Raw genomic sequence first — 25,436 nt, 5'->3', positions numbered from 1 at the left:
AGCAACGCGATTCAAACGCGATTTTGGCGCCAAGCCAAACAAACCAACCCCCAAAACTGAGGGAGGGAGGGGTAGGGGGTTGGGGGTGCTCTTTACTCGTATGACGTGCGCAAATTTCCATTCGGAAAGTGCGAAAAGCCATTGAATTATTTATGCTCATCTTTAAAGAGTTGCGATTCGATTTGCAGCAAAAAGAAAAACCGAATTCAATTAAAGCAAATTTGAATCGATCGTGTTCCGGATGGATGTGCGCCAAGGTTCTCCCTCACTTAATTGAATGATTGATTGGAACTGTTTGAACGACTAATAGATACCCTGGAATATATTTAAAGAAAACTTGATTAATTCGTTTATTGGGAAAACAACATTTAGAAAATAGTAATATTTAATTTTGTTACTTTAAGAAAAAAACCTTGAAACTATTATTTTCGAAATAAAAAATAATCACACCATTAATAAATCTAGTTAGATACAGTTACAATAAAATGTAATAAACTCTTTAAAGTAAAAAATTAAGAAAAACTATTAAAAAACAAAAAAAAAAAAATAAAAATAAAAATATTCAAGAAAAATATTCTTTAAAGTAAAAAGTATATCAAAGAAGAAAAATAATAATGAAAAATATTATTTAAAGTAAAAAGTATTTTGAAAAAGAAAAATAATAATGAAAAATATTTTTTAAAGTAAAAAGTATATTGAGAAAAAAATATAACAATAAAAAGTATTTTTTTTAAGTTAAAAGTATATCGCAAAAGAGAAATAGTAATAATAATGAAAAATATTCAAGATTAATGAATTTTCTCATATTTTTAACATTTTATAGATTATTTATTTCCTCTTTGATGAAAACTGAAGCATACCCGCTTTTTCTCTCTATAAGGTATATATCTCAGGACTGGAAAATTTAACCAGCACCATGAAAACAACATAAACTATTTATTAGAGTATAAATTTCAATCATGTGTTTATCGATGCCATGCAAATGCTATAAACAATTTGAAATGTTTTCAAAAATGTTTTTTTTTTTTTTTTTTTTGGCCCAAAAATCATTGTCGAGCGATGTGTAAATTAGCTCGACTCATTTGTGTTTATATTTCAATTGGTTGTGTAGAATGAAACAGAAGAAAATGTAGACAAATGCCTGTCTATTGTTTGCTCTCGTGTTGTTAGAAGGATTCTCATTCATCTTCGTTCTGTTCGACACACATTTTTGCGATTAATTAACCCACAATTTTCATGCTAAAGTGTTTTTTCTTTTTTTTTTTTTGTTTGCTAAGTTTGTTTATTTTTCTATACAATGATCACGACTGCTAAATGAATTATGAGCAAAAAGAAAAAGCAAAGGGGATTGCAAAAAAGATTGAATCAGAGACGAGGTCTGGGACGAAGACGCCGAGAGTGACAACAATGACCCGCGGTCTTGCTTGACGTTCAAGAATTTTTGGCCATTTGCCAATATGCCAAATTGAAAAAGCGGCACAAACCGGTTAAGAAATCAAAAAATCTAAGCAGAATGAAAAATATACAAAGTTTCTTAAATTTGCCATAATTGATGTGAGAATACCCTTGATTTTAAAATTAGAAAATAATAATACAAAAAATAAATAAAATAATAAAAAAATTAATAATAAACAAAATAAACAAAAACAGAATATAATCTTTTTAGTTTAATTATATTTGATGAAAAAAATATCATTTAAAATCAAAGAATTTATTCGATAAAGAAAAGAATCGAACAATAATTCTGTAAATGGTAAGAATTATTATTTACACTTCGATTCTATTATTATATGTTACTATTTTTATTATTTTATGGATAATTATTCCTTGACGAATTAGAATTTAAAATCTGTTGGTCTTGGTTATTTGTGCCTCAACTCCATTTATTCTAAATGAGTTGACCAATTTCCTCTGTAAACTACCCGTTGTAATTGCGTGGTTACAGGGTATCGCAAATACGCAAGCAAATGAATCTACGCGTTTAGAGAGCATCTATAGGATTGTGCATAATAATGCTTATAATAGTGTACTATTAATAGAGCGCACTCTAAATTGGAACTAACTGTAAATTAATAACAGGTTAAATTGCTTCAAATGATTAGACGATCAGTGACTAAACAAACGGTAACTATGAAAACGATTAACATCACTTTAGCATTTCGATTGTATTTCTATAACAAGCAACGACAACAATTTGCAGTTGTTGGCAGTGAAAGTTATACCAAAATATATTTTATTTATATATGTTATATATTAAATGTTAAATGTTGTAGAGAATACAGTACAATGTTAAATGTTACACACTTAAAGCGAGCTGAGAAAGGAAACCATTTATCGGAAGAAGTTCTGCAGATGAACTATTCGATTTATTGATGATTCATTGATGAAGCCCTCTTCAGACGCAAACTTTTAAAGTGTCACTTTTTTGTGTTAACTCACAAAATTCTTGAGTGACGGTGACAAGGTGAAGATGACGTATGAAAATAGCACACATTCTGTTGCTTGGATTTTTGCGTTTGGGCAGTGTGACCAGATTCTGAGAGAACAAAAATGTATGTTTTAAATACTTTGTGAATGGCAAAAGATTCACTTAATAAATGTGGGGTTTAAATACTTTGTGAATGGCAAAACTGTCACTTAAAAATGTTTGTCTGAAGAGGACTTTAATGATTGATTGATATTGTAAACTTAATAGAGACTCTCTCTGGTATAAAAACTGTCCCACACCACGAACTCTTTACTCTCGGGCAGCAGCTTGAACTCCAGCTGCTCAGAGATGTTAAGGCACAATTCGGATCCCCCTGGACGCAATGGTTCCCACTGCGCTGACTCGGTGTGCTGACAATTGGGATTCCCATTCGTTGCAAATGCAGTCCACATGCCAATCAACCGTTCAATGGTACGATACTCTGGCGTGGATTTGTCCAGTTTGCTGGAGAGCAGCATATAGAACATATACGACAAATCATCGGCATGACAAACCCCACGCACTTGGCGACCGCATTTCAGCATACGATAGTGATTGAAGTGCGGCGAATCCATGTCGAAGCGGTACAGATAGGTGGGCGTGGATGGCGCGTAGGCGGCTCGGGCAAGCAGAGTGCGGTGAATGCCATGCCAAAAGTTCTTGACACTCAGCACACGCAAACACTCAAAGAGCTCCATGCTGTCACGTTTGACATCCTCGAAGTAGGCCAACTTCAAGCGTTCCAATTGCTCCTGCATCTCCTTGGCATCGATGGTGTCCCGTACCGGTTTCGGCAACAGTGGTTCAAAGGCACTCAGCATATACTCCTTGTCCTGCAGCGTCGACTGATAGCTGAAGAGTCCCTCGAATGAGGTGCCGCCAATGATCAGAGGCAACTCATTGCCCCAGGCACTGGCCAGTAGCTCCAACTGTGGACGCGGCACCACACAATCCTCAGCGACATAAGGCTCAACAACGGGACCAAAGGCAATTATCTCGTAGTTGCGATGTTCCTCCTGGGAGACAATTTCATTGCAATGCTGGGCCAACTGATGACCTGACGCTGTCCTGAGGAACTGCAACAGGTCCGCATCACTATCCTTCTCGGAGTGTTTGTACCCCAGGCGCTTGGCAAGCCTTTGGGGAGCATTGCGATTGGGCTGTGTGGCCCATTCACACAACGCAGATCCGGACTGCACAATGGCGCGATGGAAGAGTCCACGTGTCTGCTCAGTATGCATAAGAATGTTAGCCGAGGCAGCGCCAGCACTTTCGCCCATCAGCGTTATGTTATTTACATCTCCATTGAAGCTGGCAATGTGATCACGAACCCAACGGAGCGCCAGCACTTGATCCTTGAGCCCAGCATTTCCGGGCACCTGCAGCTCAGGATCCTTGAGGCTCAGGAAACCCAAAGCACCCAAGCGATAGTTGAATGTCACCAGCAGCACATTGTGTTTCATGAAATAGTCCGGCCCATAGATGTCCCTAGTAGCGCCACCTATCTGAAAGCCACCACCAAAGATCCAGACCATCACGGGCAATGGTTGCGGTGACTCCAGCTGCTTGGCATACACGTTGATGTACAAACAATCCTCGGATCCCTCCACCGTATTCAAGATCGCGTTTCTTTGCAGCGGTTGTGATCTGGTGTGGGTGCAATCCTTAACTCCTTGCCAAGGTTCCGCAGGTTGCGGGGCGCGAAAGCGGAGTTCTCCAATGGGGGGCTTAGCATAGGGTATGCCCTCAAAGGAATAATACGACTCGCCATCATAGAAGGTCTTGCGTTCCATGCCTTTAACCTTGCCGCATTTCGTCTCCAGCACCTTCGTTCTTCCCGTGCTCAGTCGGTACTGCGTCACCTTATGACCGAGAGCTCTGAAATCAGAATACAGAAAGTATTAATGTAGGTTATAGTTGGCGTTATCGCTGTGGTGATTATTCATTTGATGGCCTCATAAAGATCTGTAGAGCAACAGCATTATGTGCTTGAAGGTATTTAGCATATAGTCAGTAAAACTTAATAGACTCTTTTTCACATTGAAAAGAGAAGGGTCTTATAAAATAATTAAGAATAATGGTAACTAAATGATTAAGTTAAGAAACCTTACTTTTTTCGTAAGAATATTCCTATAGAATCTGTAAATAAAGACTTTTTCAGCAAGATGCTGCCATCTGTAGATTGTCACAAACTTATAATGTTTTATTTGCGGTTTGCAACTTGTTGAATTCATCATTGCTTTCTATGACAACAAGTTGCTCAAGCGCATAATATTTTTTTATGCTTGATCATTAAAATTGAGTTCTGGTTTGTAAATTGGATTGAATGGAATCGAAATAGAAATCCAAATGATGCCAGCTCATACGGGTTTGTGAACAGAATGTTCTAGGCATGAAATCACTAATTGGAATTGGCCATGACTTTTGCCCCTCACAACATATGTATGTACGCTATGTATGAGGGAGAAATGGAATTCCGTTAATTGTTCCACCATATTGTGGAATTGTTTACATAAATGTATCTTTTAACAGATTAAATTCCGTTTAGATCTTTAATCTAATCTAAATGATCAGACACGCCCTTTGGATAGAATTAACAAAAAAAGAAAAAGTAAAGCTATATCATAGATAACTTATCGTTGGAATGCCCCAATATAATGCGCGAAGTCATTAAAACTAAGCACTTTGTGAGATAAATATAGAGATACTACAATCTGTACGCAGCTGTATAGAGATTAGTGAGGATTTGTTTAGAGTAAATACAATGGTACTTACTTTGCGGCCAATCTGAATTTATCGCCCACACTAACGCGCACTTCCATCGTACTCGATATACCCGTATGGTCTATATATATGCGTGGGGATGGGAATTCTATGCAGAATACTGCCTGAATATATTCCGCAACACTTGTAACGCGTCCAAAAGCTGAGCAAAGACTGAAGCGTATATTCGCTCAGCTATGACCAAATTGATTAGATAAAACAGACGCGCCCAACAGCTGGCCGCATAATATTGTATACTATATGAATATATATACCACTCGTATTACATATATTATTGCTGATTGTAAGTTATAGATGGAGTTTGTACAGCAAATAAAAAAAAAAAAACAACCCAGAAGCATACGACTCTAAAGGTTAAACTTGTACATTATGTGATTGTGGAGTATATAGAAGCAACAGGATAACAGGGTAGTTTTGCAGACATCACAATTAGGTCATCAAAACAGTTGAGACTCGAGGCGCCACATTCCCATCATCATCAACAGGCCACCAGGCTAAGGCATCGCCATGGCACGGCACGGCCTAAAAGCTTGGCTAAGTCCTCGTCAAATAGAAACGTATGTGGTTGTGATAGCTGTGATATATACTTAGTTAAGAGTGGTATGACTCATACCCTCAAGGTCAGTGTCCTGTGCTGCGCCCCATTACGGCAAATATGCGCTGAAGGTTAATGCTAGCGCCATTTTGTGTGAATGGCAAAACATAAGAGCGGCGGTCTGGCAACGCTGTGCGCCAAACAGCTGATAAATCCCATTGGGATAGGCAGCCACATGAGATAAACATTAAAGCTATTGCTTAAGGCAGACAACAACACTAAGAGATACCCTCTACCTTGTTGATTAGACTCTATGTTATGTACTTCTATCTTGCTCGATTTATTTTATTTATTTATTGTTATTAATTCAATTTCCTAAAATGATAGTAGGCATTTATATACATTTTTAGTGATTTTCTTAGCAAAATAATTTGGACAAAGTTGTATTTTTTTAGATTTAAAAAAAATGTTCATTAAGAATTTTAATTAATTAATTCTAAACAAATTTGTATTCAAAATGATAATACCTATTCATTACCGACTCATTACTTATTATTGCAACATTTAAAGAATTACACTTCTGTGACTTAATATGCAAGGAAAGTTTTAAAGTTAATGGAAAGTATTTCAGTTGTGTAAGCTTGTTAGCCCAATTATTTAATTAACGCATTCGAATAAGTAAACCTGTTTCAGTCAGATTCCATTAAATTGACACTGCTATGGAATTGCTTGAAAACGTCACAACGAATTGCAAATGCGTTTGCAAAAATGTAAATGTTGCATTTAATGGCACCTAAAGCCAGCCCTATCTGCAACATGTATGTGTGTGTGTGTGTGTGTATTTGCTGTGGCTAACTTAAGCCTATCCTCGAGTGTCTCAGCTGTCGCCGTCTGTCTTGTTATTTGCTCGTCTTGTACTATGCTCAGCACTTGATTAGAATCGTTTGACTTGTCGTAGTTGCCGTGGCTGTTGCTGCTGTGTTAACATTGCTTTGCAATTCCATTTCCTCACCGTTGTTTGTTGGTTGCTTCGACAACGTCTCCTGCGACTTTGACTGACTGTGCGCCACTTGAGTCAAACCAAGTCTTTGCCAAGAGGTTGCCATAGCTTCTAAAAAAGAGGGGGGGTAGTAAAGATGGTGGCTGAGATGGAGGAGAAAAAGAGAAGGAGAAGAAGAAGCAACTGAGCTGCTTTGTTTGTTGTCGCCTGGGCCAAAAGTGTTGACTGTCGAGTGTCGCCTCGTACTTAGAATGTTAGTTAATGTGATTATTTCACACTTGGTCTGCTTTGAACTAACATTTCATGGGGCTTCTCATGGCCCGCTCCAATCGTCATCGTCGACGCTCTCTATCCTTATTTGTTTGTGTTGAGCTTTTGTTATTGTTTCTGTTCCTTTTGCTTGTTCTCTTGTTTGCACTTTCAACATTTAACACTTGTGCTTATCTTCAGTCTTATTCTGACACAAATTACATAGTACTATTATTGTTATAACGAGAATTACGAGTTCCAAGTTACAGATTATTGTGGATTTGTGTACAACGAAATTTGTTGTGCATTTAATAACAATTTAATTAATTTCTTTGATCAAGTTTAATTTATCTACTTGCAAAATAATTTCTATTCTTATTAAGAGCTGCGAGTTTCACAAAACTAAAATACTATTTTTTTATTTAGTAAAATTGGAATAAATCGAAGTTTATATAGTTGATCTATATAATATATTTAAATTACTTATTAATTCTACTTTAAGAATGTTACATAATATTTAAACCCAAAATATTTGTACAACAAATCATCAACGCTAAACATTTCACAGGCCAATAAATAAAAATAACTGAGATATCGCTCTAATAGCATACTCAATTGCTACTAAATAACATTGATGGCAATTATGTAATAAAAAAAAACTGTACAATTTGTTTTTGGCGCTTACGTTATTTACGCAAAAAGTGTTCGATACGCTTTTTTGTTCAACCGTGTTTATAATTGTTCGTTAAATACACGTTAGCGAGCTGAACGAAGATAATAGCTGTACAATAATCGTTCGTTAAGTGTGATATTCTCCTCTGCTTTCTGTCACCCTCACACACAGTGCAGGGCAGGTGCTCATAAATTGACACATTGCATTCTGAATGAACGAGCTTTGGATTAAATTCAATTTCCATCATTTCGTCTGTCTCTTGTCCCTATTGTCTGTTGTCTGTTGCCATATTGTTGAAGTACCTCATACTATTTCCGAGCAATAAGTGCGTCTGAGTATGGCATCAACCGCCCCTCCGTCGCCCTCTTCACCCGTTACCCGTTTGTGGCGCACAGTTTGCATGGCATTGTACAGATTCCGTTTGCAGCATTTTGTTGGTGTTGCCATCGACTAAATAAATAAATACACAGTGCAATTTATGTACATTGTATGTTTGTTTGTTTGTGTGCAAAGGAGAATTGTACATATTTGTTGTTCTTGTTGTTGGTTGTCCCGTTCACTCTGCTAACATTGTTGCTGTCGCTGCTGATGCTGCTGCTGCTGCTTTCTGGCGCCACTGCAACTGTAGACTAGCATGGCTACGCATCAACAAACTACGCACACATCCAGTCAAAACCACTCACACACACAAACATACATACATTCATACAGCTTAGCAACATTGTGTCCTGGTCGCATCTTGTGTCGACCTCCAAGTGCCAACGATATACGTTTCTCTCTCTTCTCCCCTTAACCGTTTCTTGACTGTGCTTGTGCTTGTGTTTGTGCTGCTTCTTCTTCTTCGTTTTTGTCTTTACCGTGTTTACACGATTGCCGCCTACTGTTAAAGGTGACGACCCCTCGAACCACAAGCCCTTGCTTTGCCTTGCCTTGTCTTTAAATCTCTCCCTGTCGTCTGCTTTGTTGTTGTTGTTCTTGTTGGTTTTGCCTTTCTTGTTCCGAATGTTTGTTTTGCTTGCCAGCCTCTGCCTGCCCTTTTGTGTTGATGTTAGCGGACAGCGCGTGTACAAATTGTTTTTGCAAGTGACCAGGGCTGGGCACATTGTGAACTTTGCACTCCAACTCGATTCAAATAAGAAGTACATTCTCATGATGTTGCAACTAATCCAGCCATAGGAAAAATTCTTAATTTTTGAGCTTTTCATCTTTGTTCTACGGGAACTAGTTCACGTTGGTCATGTTGCCAACTCACGCACTGGTTCGTTTGACTCTTTTTTTCGCTTTGGTGTTTTTGTTTTACCATTCGCCGCTGCCGCTTCAATTTGGTTCACTCGTTTTGTTTAGCTTCGTTTTCGTCGTAGACGTAGACGACTCGACTCGTGCTGCGCTGCTGCTGCTGTCGCTGCTTTTACTGCTGTGCTGCCCACGGCGGCTGCGACTGCGTTGTTTGTTTGCATTTGTGTTTTAGCTGCCTTCGCTTTGTTTTCCTTACGCCCGCAGCACAAGAACAACAAATAGTACGACATACAACAACATCCACCGCAGCAGCAGCAGCACCAACAACAGCAGCAGCAGAAGCAGAAGCAGCAGCACCAACAGCTACAGCGACAACAGCAAAAGCAACAATAACAATAACAGGGCTGCGGCGGCTCTATCAGCTTTTTAGCGCGACGTCGCAGTCAGTCAGTCGTCGTCGGTTGTCGGACGCAGGCGTAGGCATTCCAATTGGGACGCACGTTTCGAACTCGAATTTCCGTTCACATTGTTGTTTATTGGTTCGGTTCACTACGTCGCGACGTTTTATTTTGTTTGCGTTTCTGTTAATGTGTGTGTTGTGTCAGCACGCGCTCGTGTGTGTGTTTGTGTGTGTGTGACGTTATCACGCACCAATTGCGGCAATCGCTTAATGAGCACTCATACTCTCGTACTGAGCAAATACACGTGTGTGTTTGTGAGTGCATGCTTTAAGCGTATAAAACAAAAATTGATAAATGCACAACCGTAATAAAAGTAAAGCATGTACATGGTTCAAATATATAGAGTTATATGTATGTGAGTGCGTGTGTGTAAATGATTGAATTGAGCGTGTTAATAAATAAGCAAATAAAAGTCACGGCTGTCAATGCGGTTCAATGTCTTTGCCTCCCTCAGCAGCAGGAACCTAAATACAAACTCACCAACACACTTGCACACACATTTAGTGTGACAACATCGCATGTAGTAATAATCGCAACGGTAGCCGGTAACTGTGGCATTGCCGCAAAACTGGTTTAAGCCACAGCCGCAACACAGCAATAACAAGCTAAAAGACGCCGCGTCTGTTGTTCAAATTTCAGAGTGACCTTTTTTTTGCACTAATCATTGCGAATCTCAAATGTCATTTGGTGTTGCGATGAGTGAGCTGATCACTCGAAGCCATGATTAACACGTGCACTCGACTGCGAATCAGTGATTGTAATAAAAGAGATTAAAAACACTAACAACTACTACATCACTACAAAAAAAAATGACTGCGATTTAATAATAATGAATTAAGGTATTCAGCAAAGCTGAAAGTGAGTGCAAAATGTGTGTATTAATTTGCATAACCACAAAAATACTACAAGTTAATTAAATTTGAAACATGAATGAATAATTTTATGCGACTGTGAATAATCATTTGCAAAAAAAAGCAAACAAAATTATAAAAATAAAACAAAAAACACCGCAAATTTGTCACACTATTTAAAGAAGAAGCAGAAGGTTTTTCTCAAGTTGAAAGAAATAATTAGCTGGCAATTTAAAGCTAATAATGTGCACATAATTATCTTTCACTGTGTAAAACAAGCGTATAAAAACTCATTGCGATAGTTGTGCAAGTCGATGTTTTATCATAACGCTGTCATCTTTAGTGTCAACCAGTGACCATCTCTTGTTTCGCTTTTGCTCTTGTAGTTCGCCCAGCCATTTTGCAGAGTCGAGTTGAGTTGAATTTACTTTAACCTTTCGTCAAGTTTTGAGTGTGTATGTGAACTACATGAATTGTTGTGTATGAAAGGCGCTTAAACAAGTGCGCGCAAGTCAAGTAATAACAACGAGCGCAATAATAATAACAACAACAACAGCAAGAACCTCAACTACCGTCTCGCTCGCTTTGAATTGCGAGTATGTGTGCGTGTGTGTGTGTGTGTGTTTATATTCCGCATTTGTGTTTGTGTACCGTTCTAAAAATAACCGTTTCATGTGCAGTCGTTGCTTTCGCCGCTGCCTCGCTTCGTCTTCTTCTTTTTCATCGTCGTCGTTGTCGCCAGCAACGACGACAACGTCGCATTTTGTGTTTGTATTTGTTATCGGTTATTTAACTTGATTTATTTGCGTGCGACTGATGATTTATATCGCCTGAATGGGGCCCACAGCAATAATAACAAAACAACAACAGTAACAACTAGAACAACAACAACAACATCGTCAGCCCCAACTTAAGACTAAGTCTCACGCACATTGGCACTTAAGTGGGTCAAACAATTATTGTCACGCCTTGCCTGACAACCAAACCCGACACCCCCTTTTCCCCTGTGGTGTATAACACCTTAACCAGCCCACTCCCCTTTTGGGCAAATCGCGACCATTTCATTGCCCTCGTGTCTTCGCTGGGCTACAATGAATGACCCCTCAGTTGAGTTGGAAAGTCAATGAAGGCCACTTTTGCTCACTTTTCTATTTAAGTGGCCGTCATCGTTCATTACTCATAGGATAAAGGATAAGCAAAGCGTGCGCTATGATTAACATTTATATTTATTGATGTCGATAATTCAATCAAACAGGACAAACTTGTAAAGCTCTTTTGTGTGGTCGCCAATAATTGATAAAAATTCCACACAATTATAATCAACAGAGCAAATCAAATTAATTAATGAGAGTTTATGCATATGCATAACATAGCTAGTATTTAAAATGCACGCTATTTATTATTTAAAATGATTATTAAATTTGAATAATCAGTTTTAATTGATATCGATTTTATTTAACCACCTCTCCTGGTTAATAAAAGACTTTGAGTCACGCGCTTACTTAAACACGCACAGATGCATATTTATGTATTTGTATTTGCATTTGCATTTTTTGTTGTTGTTATGTAAATTGTCTTTCGCACAAGATTTCAATTGAGCGCCCCCTGTTGGGAGTGAGTAAGAAGCTGGTGTAAATGCCTGCTGACTCGTTTGCTCTCACGGTCTTTCTCTTCGCTCACTTTTGCATTGAGAGCACATTGAATGAGCTTTGGTCTGCGAGACAAGGACAAAGTCTCAGCTCAGCTGATGGCGGCAAAGCAACAAGTCGATTGCTGTTACTAAAGCGTTAAAAGGGCAGGCTGTAATATTGCATTTAGACCAGTCTCCGTTGCATGCAATGAGCGTACTACTTAATTAGTTACCACTTAATCTGCAACGTCATCATTAAACCGATCGCGTGTCGTGAGCTTCTTTCGTGTTATGTTTTGTGGCCGCGCTCCAGTCTCATTCTCACTCACTCGAAACGGATACGGATGCATCGTCGCGCTATCGGCACTCTTCTAGCTCTCGTTCTCACTCTCGCTTCGTTCCTCGTTGGCGTATAGTTTCCACACCCAAGTGCACAGCGCAGTCAACGTTTATATGAGTTTCAATTAAATTAAATTCTCTTCGTGTTGTAATTAAGGTGACGCCGCAAAGAAATTACTAAATTCATTAAGAAACCACAGAAAAGTCGAATACAAAAAAGAAAAAAAAAGAAAAATACAATTGTTCCCGCAACACAAATTAAATATGCATCATGAATGCCGCAAGTGTCGTCAAACAAATTATTAAATAACAATACAAGTGTTTGTGAATAAAAGTGAATAGTTAATTCAAATTTCACAATGGCTCAAAATCTGACTGTTGTTATGGGTGCCGAAAACAATGGCAATAACAACAACGATGACGCAGGCGCAGCGACAGCAGCTGCAACGGTTGTTAATTTTAAGCCAAAGGATACGAATGGCTGGAAGGATTACAAGAAACTAAAAACCTATCTCATTCTAAAGGAGCAGCAAAACGAGAAGGTAAAAAATCAAAAGAAGACCATTGTAAATAGTCACATAATTAGACGAAGTAATTGCTAAATTACAAGTATAATTCTTAATTGCAAAAATGTTCTATAATAATGTAATTATATTGGTTAATCATTCGCTTCAAGCCATGTTAACGTCAAGGGGGTTTGTTAGGAATAGGTTAAGGTATAAATAACTCAACGTTATTTAGTCTTTATACCAATATAACATTAAAGATGATTACAAGATACTAAAAACCTATCTCATTCTAAAGAAGCAGCAAAACGAGAAGGTAAAAAAGCGAAAGAAAACTTATTTAGTTGGACCATTATAAATGGTCAAATAATTAGACAAAGTAATTGCTAAATTACAAGTATAATTCTTAATTGCAAAAATGTTCTATAATAATGTAATTATATTGGTTAATCATTCGCTTCAAGCGACGTTAACGTCAAGGGGGTTTGTTAGGAATAGTGTAAGGTATAAATATATCAACATAACATTAAAGATGACTTTTCCTCCATTGAATTGTATTTGTTCTTAGCTTTAGTATGACCCATTTTATAAGATCCCAGCTTTAGTTTCATTATAATCAATCAACGTAAGCTTTTGAAAAATAATCTTTTGTATTTACTTGCAATCAAATTTCCGCTTCATAAAATCGCATGGCTTCTTGAACTCTTTTATAAGAGTATTAAAAGTTCTACAATTTATAGATAACACATTTATCATGTCTATCAGAACATTCGACGCCTTGTAATTTTCTATAAATTATAAAATGCCTGATTAGATAACAGCGGGAATGTCATCACATTAAATGTGTGCCAATTACACGCAATAAAAAAGTTGTTATTGATGGTTCGAAGAACGGAAATAAAGCGTGTGATTGTGAAATAGATTGGAAACTTCCTCAAAGCATAACCGTAAAATGAATTGCGGCAAAAAGAAAAAAAAAAAATGTAAATAATAACGATAATAAAATCAGTTAGATAAGTATCTTTAGATACTGCAATAATCGGAGTCTATAAAGATTGTAATGCGCCAATTAAAAAACTGGAATGATTTCTCTGTTTCATTATTAACCTCAAGGCGACAAAGTGTGCAATAGTCAATCAAGTAATCAATCGGGCAATCAATCAGTATTGACCCAAATTGCTGTCGGCTGAAAAAATAAATAAATTTATTGTGGTCAGACATAAATGCATATAAATCAAATAAAATAAATAAATAAATGCATAGAATATGCTATGCTTGGCATTGACAGTTGCACAAACAATATAAAAATTCAGTACGAGATTGAGCAAAAAACAAGAAAAAAAAGAATAAATAGAAAAATAAATCAAATTGATTTAATTTTAAATACATTTACATTTTCTACAATTCAAAAAAGTTGTTGTTTTTACAAAATGTTGACTAAGATTAAATCAGAGACTTTTAACAAGATAATTTTCTGGCTATGACGTTCGTTCACATACTTTCGTTATTCTAATTATAACTATGACAATGAGAAAACAAAATTAGATTAATTTAGAGCTCATCAAGAAACTTTGATTTCCATCGTGTCATCGCACAATTCCATTATGATTTGCAGCTTTTCTTCGATAGATCATAATCCACAAAGCCGATTCCAATAATGCTCTTAAAATGTTTGAAATCTAATTGGAATCGCTGAAAAGTTTCAATTGCTTTTTAACAATTACGATTTGAAAATGTAACAATGCCATAATACTTGCTATCTTGCTCTCAATCGCTTTCTAGCTCATTCTAGCTACAATTAACAAACAAACAATCAAACAAAAAACATAAAAAAAAGGAGAAACAGAAACAGAAACAAAGAAGGGGGCAGAGAAAAATTTTGTTATAACCAGAAAAAGAGAGAAAAACCCTCTTCATATAAAGTTATTAAACGGTCATGACCCCCATTTTGAAAATGCTTATCAACAGAGAACATGGCAACCGAAGGGGAGCAGTTGGGAGGGGTAAGAGGGGAGGAATCAGAGGAGGTGAAGTAGGGGAACAAATAATAATAAAGCAAACATGAAAAACGAGCATTAAAAACGCACGAAAAAATGACGAGCGCGTTTCCAAAAGAGAGTGAGAAGGGAAAGACAGGAGTAGAGAGGGAGAGAGGAGTGTGGACAGTCGAGGGGCGGGGGGGAGATGACGCCAACAGAAGCAGAAGCAAACGATGCCGGCGACGCCATTTGACCGCTTTGGCGTCGGATCAATAAATATGGATGACTTGGCGCTGTCCAGATTGATGTCTACAAAAGCACTTACAAACAAACATACAGAGATACATACACACATACACAGATACTCACACACACACAGTTATTTGTAGCTATATCCAAGTTGTGTAATAAAAATGCGCGCCTATCAATGTCAAAAAATCTGACACACAATGAATGGAATAAGAAAAGTAAACAAACAATTAAATTGCTTAGTGCCTAATAAAATAAATGAATGCCAGTTGAGCTTGCGTGTTTGTCTTTTTACCAGATACGTCTGGATACAGCAGACAGCTGCCCAGATACCGAGTGTCTGTCTGTCTGTCTGTCTGTCCGTCCGTCCGTCCGTCCGTCTGCCTGTCTATATGTGTCTGTTTGTCTGTCTGTCAGTATCTCGGACTCTGTGTGTTTGTGTTTTTGTTTGTGCTTAGATACACACGCTTGGCACAGATACAATTCGAACAAAGCGAAGGATTTGCGAATGCGAATAAGTAAGCAGTGCAAATAAGCTCACTCACTCACACTCTCTGGTATTCGTATTCGTATTCGCATCGCACATGCTTGCCACTTGGGCGTATACGTAATATATATCAAATAGCTCTTGCCGATTTGCTGATGGAGAAAGGCCATGCGAATTAATTCGACGCCGCTTATGACGCGCTTATAAGTAACAAAGTGTGTGAATCATTTTGTGAGTGTTTGGGCATATGAATAACTTGTGTGTGTGTGTATGGGTGTGGGTGTGGGTGTAACATATCTCGCGTGAGCGACAGTCGCGACAAACGTTAAATACACACATATACAATAAATCATCTCGAATGCAATAAACGCTTTAATAAGCCTCTGGAAATTTGTTCACAAATTGTACTAAATGATAAACATGTGATAGATATCTTCCAAATTGAGCGATGCTATCACAAAGAACTCAATTCCAACAATTTAACCAGCAATCGAAATCGGGCCAACTGATAGGAATGTAATGAATGATACCGAGTTCTAGACTTAGTTTTCTTGACAACCGCAATAATATAATTATATTATACTTGGCTTGTATAGCAAGATGTGTATGTAATGCTTTGTTGTACATATGACACACCCCCTAACTACATATAAACTTATATTTTTTATCTCAAAAAATGTGGTTCGTACTTTATTGTATTTCTATTAACAACTTCAATTTATCTGTACTATACACATTTACTCTTTATCTGAGTAGAATGTGGATTCTATTTATTTTATTTCTGATTTTCTTAGTATTAACACATATTCTACTACACTACACTCCTCAAATTTAAATACTGAATTTTACATAGAGTTTTAAATTATGTTAGATACAAATTACGAAATTAAGTAGTGTGGCAAATCTGACCCAACAAAATAGGTTTCTTTGTTCGATATTCTGTTTTATTCAAGTCGAATCCTGGTAGTTAGTGCAGTATATTAAAATACTGTATATATAGTATATTGGCAGCAACATTTTAGTCAAACTTTAAAGTTCAAGTTATATACATTTACTCTTTATTTGAAAAGAATCTGTTGAAGTTGCATTCAACTAAAATACTGATAGTATAAAGCAGTATATACATATACTGTATATAAATAGTATATTGGCAGCAAAATTTTAAATTTTTTTTTTGATTTACTCATTATCTGTGGTTTCTATTTATTTTATTACTTTTTTTTTAGTAACTACACTCATTATATTCAAACACTAAATAGTAAATATAAATTTGAATGGTGTTAGATAAAAATTACAAAATTTATTGCATTCCATGCATCTTTGTTGTATATTTTCTTCAATTTGCATTCAAGTAAAATACTTTTAGTATAGTGCAGTATATAAATATACTGTATATATTCTTATTTTACAAATTTATTTATTTTCTGGCCACATTTTCAAAAGTTCTCGCTTTGTAATCTTTTCAAACTATTTCTTCTACAAAATGTTAATAAATAAATACATTTTTAAATAACAAATGTTGTTGTTCAAGTTACACTCAGTAAAAATACCGATAGTATAGTGGAGTATATAAATACTATATAGTGCTTCATAATCTTTATAAACATTCCTCTAAAATGATATACAAAATATTAATAAGTAAATAAATTTTGAATTTATAAATTTTGTTGTTAAGTACAATAAACTTGAATCGGCACTTCAACATAATGTTACGCCTTTCAACTTAGCACAGCAACTCACCGAATCGACAATTCTAAAGGCAGCAAGTTCAGTCGAGAAACGAGCTGCTTACTTTTGAGAAACGATAAGTGCGAATAACTGCTGCTGATATTATTGTTTTTAATCGGCACATTAGCATCTGGCATGACGCATTTTGACTGTTGTATGTCAAAATTGGCAAGCGCGTTAATCGATTCTAAATAGCTGTATTTATATTTCACACTCGGCTTTATTTGCATGCCGACAACAGACCTTTAACGCAGCTCGGGGATTGGAGGCGTATACTTAATATAGAAATGTGTGCAATTTATTCTCGTGTTCTCTTTTAGCTTTTTCCGCCTTGAGAGCAGCTTAATGAGTTAAGCTTAAATTGATTAACATTGATTAACACGTTAGCGTTAATTGTTGACCTGACCCAAGCCGCGACTAATGTCTCTCTCTGTCTCTCACTCTTTTTTAGGCCGCTCACACGCCTGAATCGGTTCGCTCATATTTGCTGAGGAAGCGAACGACGCCGACAACAACAACAACAACAACGGAGCGCACGACCTTTGTGTGCTACACGTGTGGCACGGACACGCCCTCGTCGCAGCTGCGACTCGTTTACTGCTGCCCCAATGCTGAGCGAGAGCCCTACTATCCCTACATCAAAACGATGAAGGCCTACAAGAACGCTAGTCCAATTAGTCCTCAAGGTGAGTATCCAAAAAGCGGGAATATACTGAGTAACTATATACCGAAATGTCATAGAAAGTCATTATGCGGTTAAGTAAGTATTTAGTAGCTAAGTATTTAGTAGCTATTTGAAATGCTATCAGTTTTATTGATAAGTACCATATTAATGGTAAATTAACTTAACTAAGATGTTTGTAGTAAACTTTGCTACTGTTATGAAGTTTTTGTGGATAACTTTTCCTCAACAAATTCTTATATGGTTTCTTTTTATACCCGCTACCCATAGGGTAGAAGGGTATTATAACTTTGTGCCGGCAGGAAATGTATGTAACAGGTAGAAGGAGGCATCTCCGACCCTATAAAGTATATATATTCTTGATCAGCGTCAACAGCCGAGACGATATAGCCATGTCCGTCTGTCCGTCCGTCCGTATGTCCGTCTGTCCGTGTGAACACCTAGATCTCAGAGACTATAAGAGATAGAGCTAAAATTTTTTTTCGACAGCATTTGTTATGTCTGCACGCAGATCAAGTTTGTTTCAAATTTTTGCCACGCCCACTTCCGCCCCCGCAAATCAAAACAAGTAAGAAAGCTACAGTCGAGTGTACTCGACTGTGAGATACCCGCTACCCATTTTGAATGAAAGCAATATATTTTGCGGTATTATTCTCAAAATATACCAAATATACTGCAAAAATACTAAAAATATACCAAATGGTATATGTGGTATATCGATAAAGTACCGCATTCAAAATATACCATAGACGGCTCAATATACCAGATTGTCAGCCAAAGTAACTAAGACCCCCAGTAAGTAGGCGTTTTTGCCCATACAAAAGTATTTCTTTAATAACTTCGACAATTTTTATCTGATCGCAACCAAATTTTCAGGAATTATAACTACTATAGTTATTATTATATATGCTAAAATTCGCAACTCCAGCTTTAAAACTACGCTTGTTATTCGATTTTTTTGATTTGCGGGGGCGGAAGTGGGCGTGGCAAAAATTTGAAACAAACTTGATCTGCGTGCAAACATAACAAATGCTGTCGAAAATTATAGCTCTATCTCTTATAGTCTCTGAGATCTAGGTGTTCATACGGACAGACGGACAGACACACAGACGGACAGACGGACAGACAGACAGACGGACATGGCTAGATCGTCTCGGCTGTTGACGCTGATCAAGAATATATATACTTTATAGGGTCGGAGATGCCTCCTTCTACCTGTTACATACATTTCCTGCCGGCACAAAGTTATAATACCCTTCTACCCTATGGGTAGCGGGTATAAAAATCGAATAACAAGCGTAATTTTAAAGCTAAAGTTACGAATTTTGGTATATACAGTAATAACTATAGTAGTTATGGTCCCTGAATAAAAATTGTGGAAGTTATTAAAGAAATACTTTTCTATGGGCAAAAACGCCTACTTACTAGGGGTCTTAGTTGCTTTGGCTAACAATCTGGTATATTGTGCCGTCTATGGTATATTTTGAATGCGGTACTATATCGATATACCAAATATACCATTTGGTATATTTTTGGTATTTTTACAGTATATTTGGTATATTTTGAGAATAATACCGCAAAATATATTGCTTTTCTTCAAAATGGGTAGCGGGTATCTCACAGTCGAGTACACGCGACTGTAGCTTTCTTACTTGTTTAGCCTAAGATCTTTTTTTTTGTGTAATTTTAAAAACGTTTACTTGTAAAAATTAATTTTGTTATTCTAATATAAAGGATGTTTTAGTTTTAGTTATTAATTCCGTCATGGAATTACCCATACATGTTAGCATTCGGTGATTAGACTCCTTAATAAGTTATACGCATTAAACACACTGGGAGGAAAGGGAAGATTTTAATCCAATTAATAGAAAATGCAGCTTCACAATTTCTTGTTTTTAAGAATTTCAAGTTAACATATAAAAATAGCTTCATTTCCTTGAATTAAAAGCAGTGTAGTTTTATGCTAAGCAGGTGAATTTTTTGAGTAAAAGCAAGTAATAAAGCTACTATCGACTGCGAGATACACGCTACAATTTTGAATAAAAGTAAAACGGCGGAATTATTCTTAAAATATACCAAACTAACTATCACAAAAATACTACAATTATACCAAATGTCACATTTGATATATCGTTGAAGTGGGACATTTGGAATTTAAAATAGAAGCAATAATAATCCAGATTGTCAGACAAAGCAGTTAAGACTCGAATGCAGAAGGCGTAATTTGCCTTGAATAACTTTTACAATTTTTATCAGCTCGCAATCAGTGATCGTAAATATTATAGCTATCATTGTCTATACCAAAATTCGGTCTCTAATAGGTGTTTATACGCACAGACATATACAAAGATAGATGGACTATATCATCAATATCATCTCGTCTACTTTGTAGGGTCGGAAATGCCTTATCTTCTCTTTTATCCTATGGGTAGCGGATATAAATATTACCTTTGCTTGATAAGTTATCTACATAAATTAGATGGTATAATTTGAGGGTATATGTATTACATCGATACAAAAAATATCGCGCTTAGTATATTTTTCAATATTTTCGGTCGATTGGTTTTGTATATTGAAGTATTTTGCGAAATATTTATTTGGTATATTAACAATAGAATTGTTTTGGATTTAAGAAAATATTTGTTATTTACACTAAAATAAATCATAATAATAACTAAGAAAATATTAACAAGAAACTTTCCCTCTTATTTTTTAGGCATGGTGCAAATCTGTGCGGGCTGCAACGAGAAGCACGTCAACCTGGCGGAGGGAGGTCCGCCGCCAGTGGTCGCAGCTGCACCCACAGCTGTGGCAGCGATATCGTCGGAGCCTGGCATGACGCACTCCTTGGAGTCGAGTGCAGCGATGTACAGCACAAGTGGCCACTTGGTGTCCAGCGGTGGCAACAGTCACATGATGACATCGGCATTCGTTGGTCACAATTCGCCGTCGGAAAAGTCGCTCGCCAATTCGGATTCCACCAGCAATGTGCGCTTTAAGGTGAGTTACGCTTTACCTCCATTGATTGATTGCTCCTCCAAGTGCAGCTTAAACCGGTAAAAAGTCATATTTCCTGGCTTTGTTTCGGTTTGAATTTTGTAGTTGTTAATTTATGTTGGTTTCACATTGTCAATAACAATTTGTAGCTTTGAATATGCAAAGTTCGATTAGTTTTTTTATTTTGTTTCCATATTCATAAGGCACACCCAATCATCAATGTAAATGTGTGTGTAAAGTTGACTTGTGGAAATTTACTAGCTGCCGATTGCAAGCTGAAACTGACAGCTCCAGATAATGCCCCGGAGGGCAGCATATAGGAAAAGCGATTGCATTTAATGTGGAAAAACAAGTATAAATTGTGCAGTGGAAAGGCATCAACGACTTTTTAATGCGCTGCCAAATTGTATTTATATTGTGCTTGAATGTAGGGAATATGTAGTGTGGCGATAGGGTTGTGATGAGATTGTAGTCTGGGCATGATAAGTTGCTGTTGGGGTTAAACGATGCCCTGTTGTCTCCGATTTCAAAGTACACCGAAAAAAATCGTATATAAATACGCCGAATTACGCAGAATTAGGCGATGTCAATATCAAGATAATGCCGGTGAGAAAATATTAAATTTTTTAAGCCCCTAATTAAGTTTAAGATTAAAATTGAGTAGCTAATGGTATTTTTTCTTACTATACTATAAGGTATATAGTATTTTTTCTTTTCAAAATTAAAATTGAATACTTTATGGTAATTTTTTTTATTATTTTTTTTATTTTTATTGTATTTGCTTTAAACTATTTACGAAATACATATAACCTCAGTATTTAAACCGACGACCTCATTGAAACATGAATAAAATTGTAAAGGAAGATATCGAGTGTTTTGTCAGCTAAATCTAGTATTTTTTTGTATATACTTTCATCTATTTAATTTAACAATTTAATCCTAAATATGTACTTAAAAATACGAAATAAATCTAGTACTTTTTAGTATATTTTGCCATTTATTTAATTTCACAATTTAATCCTGAATGAGTATTTAAAAATCCGAGATAAAATGATTATTTTTTTTTTTTTGTATATTTTGTCATTTATTTAATTTCTCAATTTAATGCAGAATGTGTACCTAAAAGTACGCGCTAAATCTAGTATTTTTAGTATATTTTGTGATTGGCTTAATTTAACCATTGAATCCGAAATGTTTACTTCAAAATCCAAGCCGAAATCGCGTGAGTTAATCACTTTTATCTGTGTAGTCGCGTATACCGCATTTGTTAGCGTATTACGTATTACAATAAATGGAACTCGTCGTCTCGCGCTAATGGGAGCAGCTCCCTGAACGTAGCGATAACACCCCCGACACCTCTGGCCCCTTGGCTGATAACCGCACGAACTTGCGAACGTTTCACAAAGGTGGCGACCCAACAAACAGACGGACGGACAGACAGACAGTTGGACAGACTAGTTGAGGAATGGAATGGAACGAAGTGAAATGAAATGGAATAGAATGGCATGAATGTGGACAGATGATGAGGCATGTTGAGTAATTCATTTGCATGCTGAAGGTCGGCCACAGAGCGATATCAATTATGTGGACTATACGACGGAGGAAAGCATTGATAAGGAAATAAAGAGAGTGAGCGGGAGGGGAAACATTATTAGTTGCTGCCTCCTCGCTGCTTATCAGTCTCTACGTGTCTGTGTGTTTGTGTGCGTGTGTGTGTGGGGCGTGCCGAGTGGAGCCGAGCCAAGTCGAGTGTCAACATGTTAACCAATTTGAGTCAACAAATGTCAAGATTAGATTATAAACGCTGCAATGCCCACGGCCGGATCGCATGGCCAAAGAGCAGCCGGCGAGGGTGGACGATGGGTTTTGCCCCATGTGCGCTTTAATTACTGCTCCAAGTTGTGGGTTGAGACGGGGCAAAGGGGTTAAAGCAAATACTTAACACATTGATAAACACACTCACGCACAACACAAGTTAAACAAACACCACAAAGAAATGAAAAAAGAATTTGTATTTTATTTTAAAAATAAACAAAAGACGAAACGGAAAACAAGAGACAACCGCAAAAGTTGGGTAAACGCTAAAGGAGATGCGACGACATTCTTTATACCCGCTACCCATTGGGTAGAAGAGTATTATAACTATGTATTCAGCTGCCATAAGGAGGCATCTCCGAACCTATAAAGTAGGTATATTCGTGATCCAGGCGATCTAGCCATGTTCGTCTGTCTGCCTGTCCGTCTGTCCGTATTAACACCTATATCTCATAGATTATAGAATATAGAGTTATAATTTGTTTTCAACATCATTAGTTATGCTTGCACGCAGATCAAATTAGTTTCAAATTTTTGCCATGCCCACTTCCGCCCCCACAAATATAGCTACAGTTGCGAATTTTGGTATATACATAGATTAATAAAAATTGTCGAAGTTATTAAAGAAATACTTTTGTATGGGCAAAAATTTGGTATATTTTGCAATCTATAGTATATCTTTTATATAGTACCATATCAATATACCGAATATAACAGCTGGTATATTTTTAGTATTATCGGTATATTTTGAGAATAATACCTTAATATTTTGCTTTTATTCACAATGGGTAGCGGGTATCTCACAGTCGAGCACACTCGACTGTAGTTTTCTTAACTGTTTTTTTGCTTTTTGGGATCGGGGTAACTGGGTATATCTATATTAATATCTGTATCTGTATCTGGTGCTAACCGGTTGTCATATATACGAGAGTGTGTATGAATGCGTTGACTTTGTTGTTTAAACACTCTTTATTTATAGCCATTTATTGTTGCCTCAAGTAGTTTATTTATTTATATGCATATATTTGTTTTGTTTTTGTTTTTTTTTTTTTTTTTAAATTTTCTCTAGAAAGACACTCGTAAATTATTTGCTACGATCATTTTAATCGTTTTCCTGTTTTTAAGCCAGCTCCGAATTCTCTATAAATCTAAATCTATTGTCTAAGCATTAATATACTAAATTCCATTGTGATAAATAATGCATTTGCAACGGGGAAAAAATTAAACGAAATATATAACAACTACGTGCTTCGTCATTGTGGTCAGCCAATCTGTCGATAGCAACGTTTTAATAATAGAAATTATTTCAAGTTTTATATATAGCAAATGAATGAATTGGCCTGATTAAATATTGTCGTATACTTTATGATCTTATAATATTTCATAGCCATGCTGTTATCGGATTTATTGCTTCATAATTAGCTGTTGATATATCCTGATAAGATGAACGATCGATAAGACGTGCGTGTTTAGCTGATAATGTCACTTCAAATATTCAAAAAGGGGCACCTTTATTTAGATTTTTGTCTTTGCTTTTCGATTGGATTTACACACACTCGATAACGGAATTGATTTATTGGTTTCATAGAATTACTTTAAATGGAACAACGTTGATATAGAGTCAACTTTTGTTTAGGTTTCGGCTTACTTTGATATATGATATCTATAAAAAGAATATTGACGCTTTTTGAGCTAATATTTGTATGACATTTCAGATTCTCGTTAAATTTAAATTATTTCATTGAACATACCGCACAAATTTCATCATTTTGAATAATTCACAACACCCAACACAATAAAATATAAATTCCTTTTTTATTTCTCGAGAACTGAATCGATATGTAGACTTCAACGGACTATAAAGTACTCTAAGAACTCGCGGTTTTATAATGTAAGCTAACCTCGGATTCAAAAAAAGAGGGGACAACGTGTGGTATGCGTGATTTCTTAAGTTATCTACGATTGTTGCAATATCAAACGATGTTATCAATATTGCAATGTTATGATGTTGACTGTTGAACTTTGCAATTTCTAAAGAATTTTAATGAATATAGAATTTCACTTTCATTAAATTAAATTTAAAAGAAAAAAAATTACTAGAGAATTTTAAAAATATATAGAATTTCACTTTCTTTAATTTCACTTTCTGATAAATCTGTTCATTTCGAAGAACGCTTATAAAGAATTGCACGCTCAAATTTGACATAAAGTTAATTTCTAGATGAATTTATTGCATCGCATTGACTTGCTGACTTAACAAATTGAATGCATTCGATAACTCGATTTTTGGTAGACATTAGAGAGAAATGATAACCTTGACTGAGTTTAACGACATTTTGAAACCTACCGCAAACATCTGAACATTGTGTATATATTTGCATATATTGCGCTTATTTGGGATTTTAAACAATTGCTAAATACATATTTTACTTGCTTCATCCCATTTGAGCTGTCGCTCTTTATTCTATTGTTTGCTTACCGTGTTAAAATTGTTTAAATAATTGCTTAACTGAGACCGAAAAAAGAAAAAAACAGATCACTAAACAGTTGGTGGAAACGTTTGGCCCAGTTAACAGCAACAAGTCTTTGGTATCTGTCACACTAGAAATAGCTGTTGAATAGAGTAATGTATTTTTATCAATTTCGATTCCACAAAAAGTGGAAGTATTTCCTGCACTCAACTTTGTCTCGACACAATTGCTTGCACATTGAAGTTTGTGCATTCAATTTCAACTTCACAGATAACAGATAATTAAGGTGCGATAATA

The 25,436-nt window shown here is 36.3% G+C and overlaps 3 protein-coding genes across 4 annotated transcripts in view; 1 reads left to right on the top strand and 2 right to left on the bottom strand.

Annotated features, from left to right (window-relative positions):
- LOC117568010 (uncharacterized) overlaps positions 1 to 25,436 on the top strand; it is a 94,961-nt gene that overhangs the window by 18,300 nt on the left and 51,225 nt on the right. The window contains 2 exon segments of the mRNA XM_034248333.2: positions 17,626 to 17,860; positions 20,573 to 20,856. Coding sequence (XP_034104224.2) covers positions 17,626 to 17,860; positions 20,573 to 20,856 — 519 coding nt within the window.
- Positions 1 to 25,436, bottom strand: part of LOC117566718 (odorant receptor 49a-like) — an 88,039-nt gene that overhangs the window by 61,720 nt on the left and 883 nt on the right. The window lies entirely within an intron of this gene.
- Positions 1,865 to 24,529, bottom strand: LOC117568013 (esterase B1). 2 transcript variants are annotated; one of them, XM_052004878.1, is made up of 2 exons: positions 24,420 to 24,529; positions 1,865 to 4,345 (listed from the first exon to the last, which is right to left on the bottom strand). In XM_052004878.1, exons 1-2 carry the CDS (start codon positions 24,434 to 24,436, stop codon positions 2,689 to 2,691), a joined length of 1,674 nt encoding a protein of 557 aa, XP_051860838.1. In that variant the 5' UTR covers positions 24,437 to 24,529; the 3' UTR covers positions 1,865 to 2,688. The 2 variants fall into 2 exon arrangements, with proteins under 2 accessions (XP_051860838.1, XP_034104229.1); XM_034248338.2 differs by lacking the exon at positions 24,420 to 24,529 and adding an exon at positions 5,243 to 5,390 and having other exon boundaries at positions 1,866 to 4,345.

Source organism: Drosophila albomicans, chromosome 3 (assembly GCF_009650485.2).
Source record: "Drosophila albomicans strain 15112-1751.03 chromosome 3, ASM965048v2, whole genome shotgun sequence".
Classification (NCBI taxonomy): domain Eukaryota; kingdom Metazoa; phylum Arthropoda; class Insecta; order Diptera; family Drosophilidae; genus Drosophila; species Drosophila albomicans.
The sequence above is the reverse complement of the archived record's forward strand: the minus strand, read 5'-3'. Positions and strand labels throughout refer to the sequence as shown.

Bases quoted from the DNA above. Each gene is read 5' to 3' on its own strand.
- LOC117568013 (XM_034248338.2), bottom strand. From the start codon at position 5,289: ATGGAAGTGCGCGTTAGTGTGGGCGATAAATTCAGATTGGCCGCAAA. The intron at 4,346-5,242 runs GTAAGTACCATT...TTCTGATTTCAG, and splicing joins AAATTCAGATTGGCCGCAAA to AGCTCTCGGTCATAAGGTGA.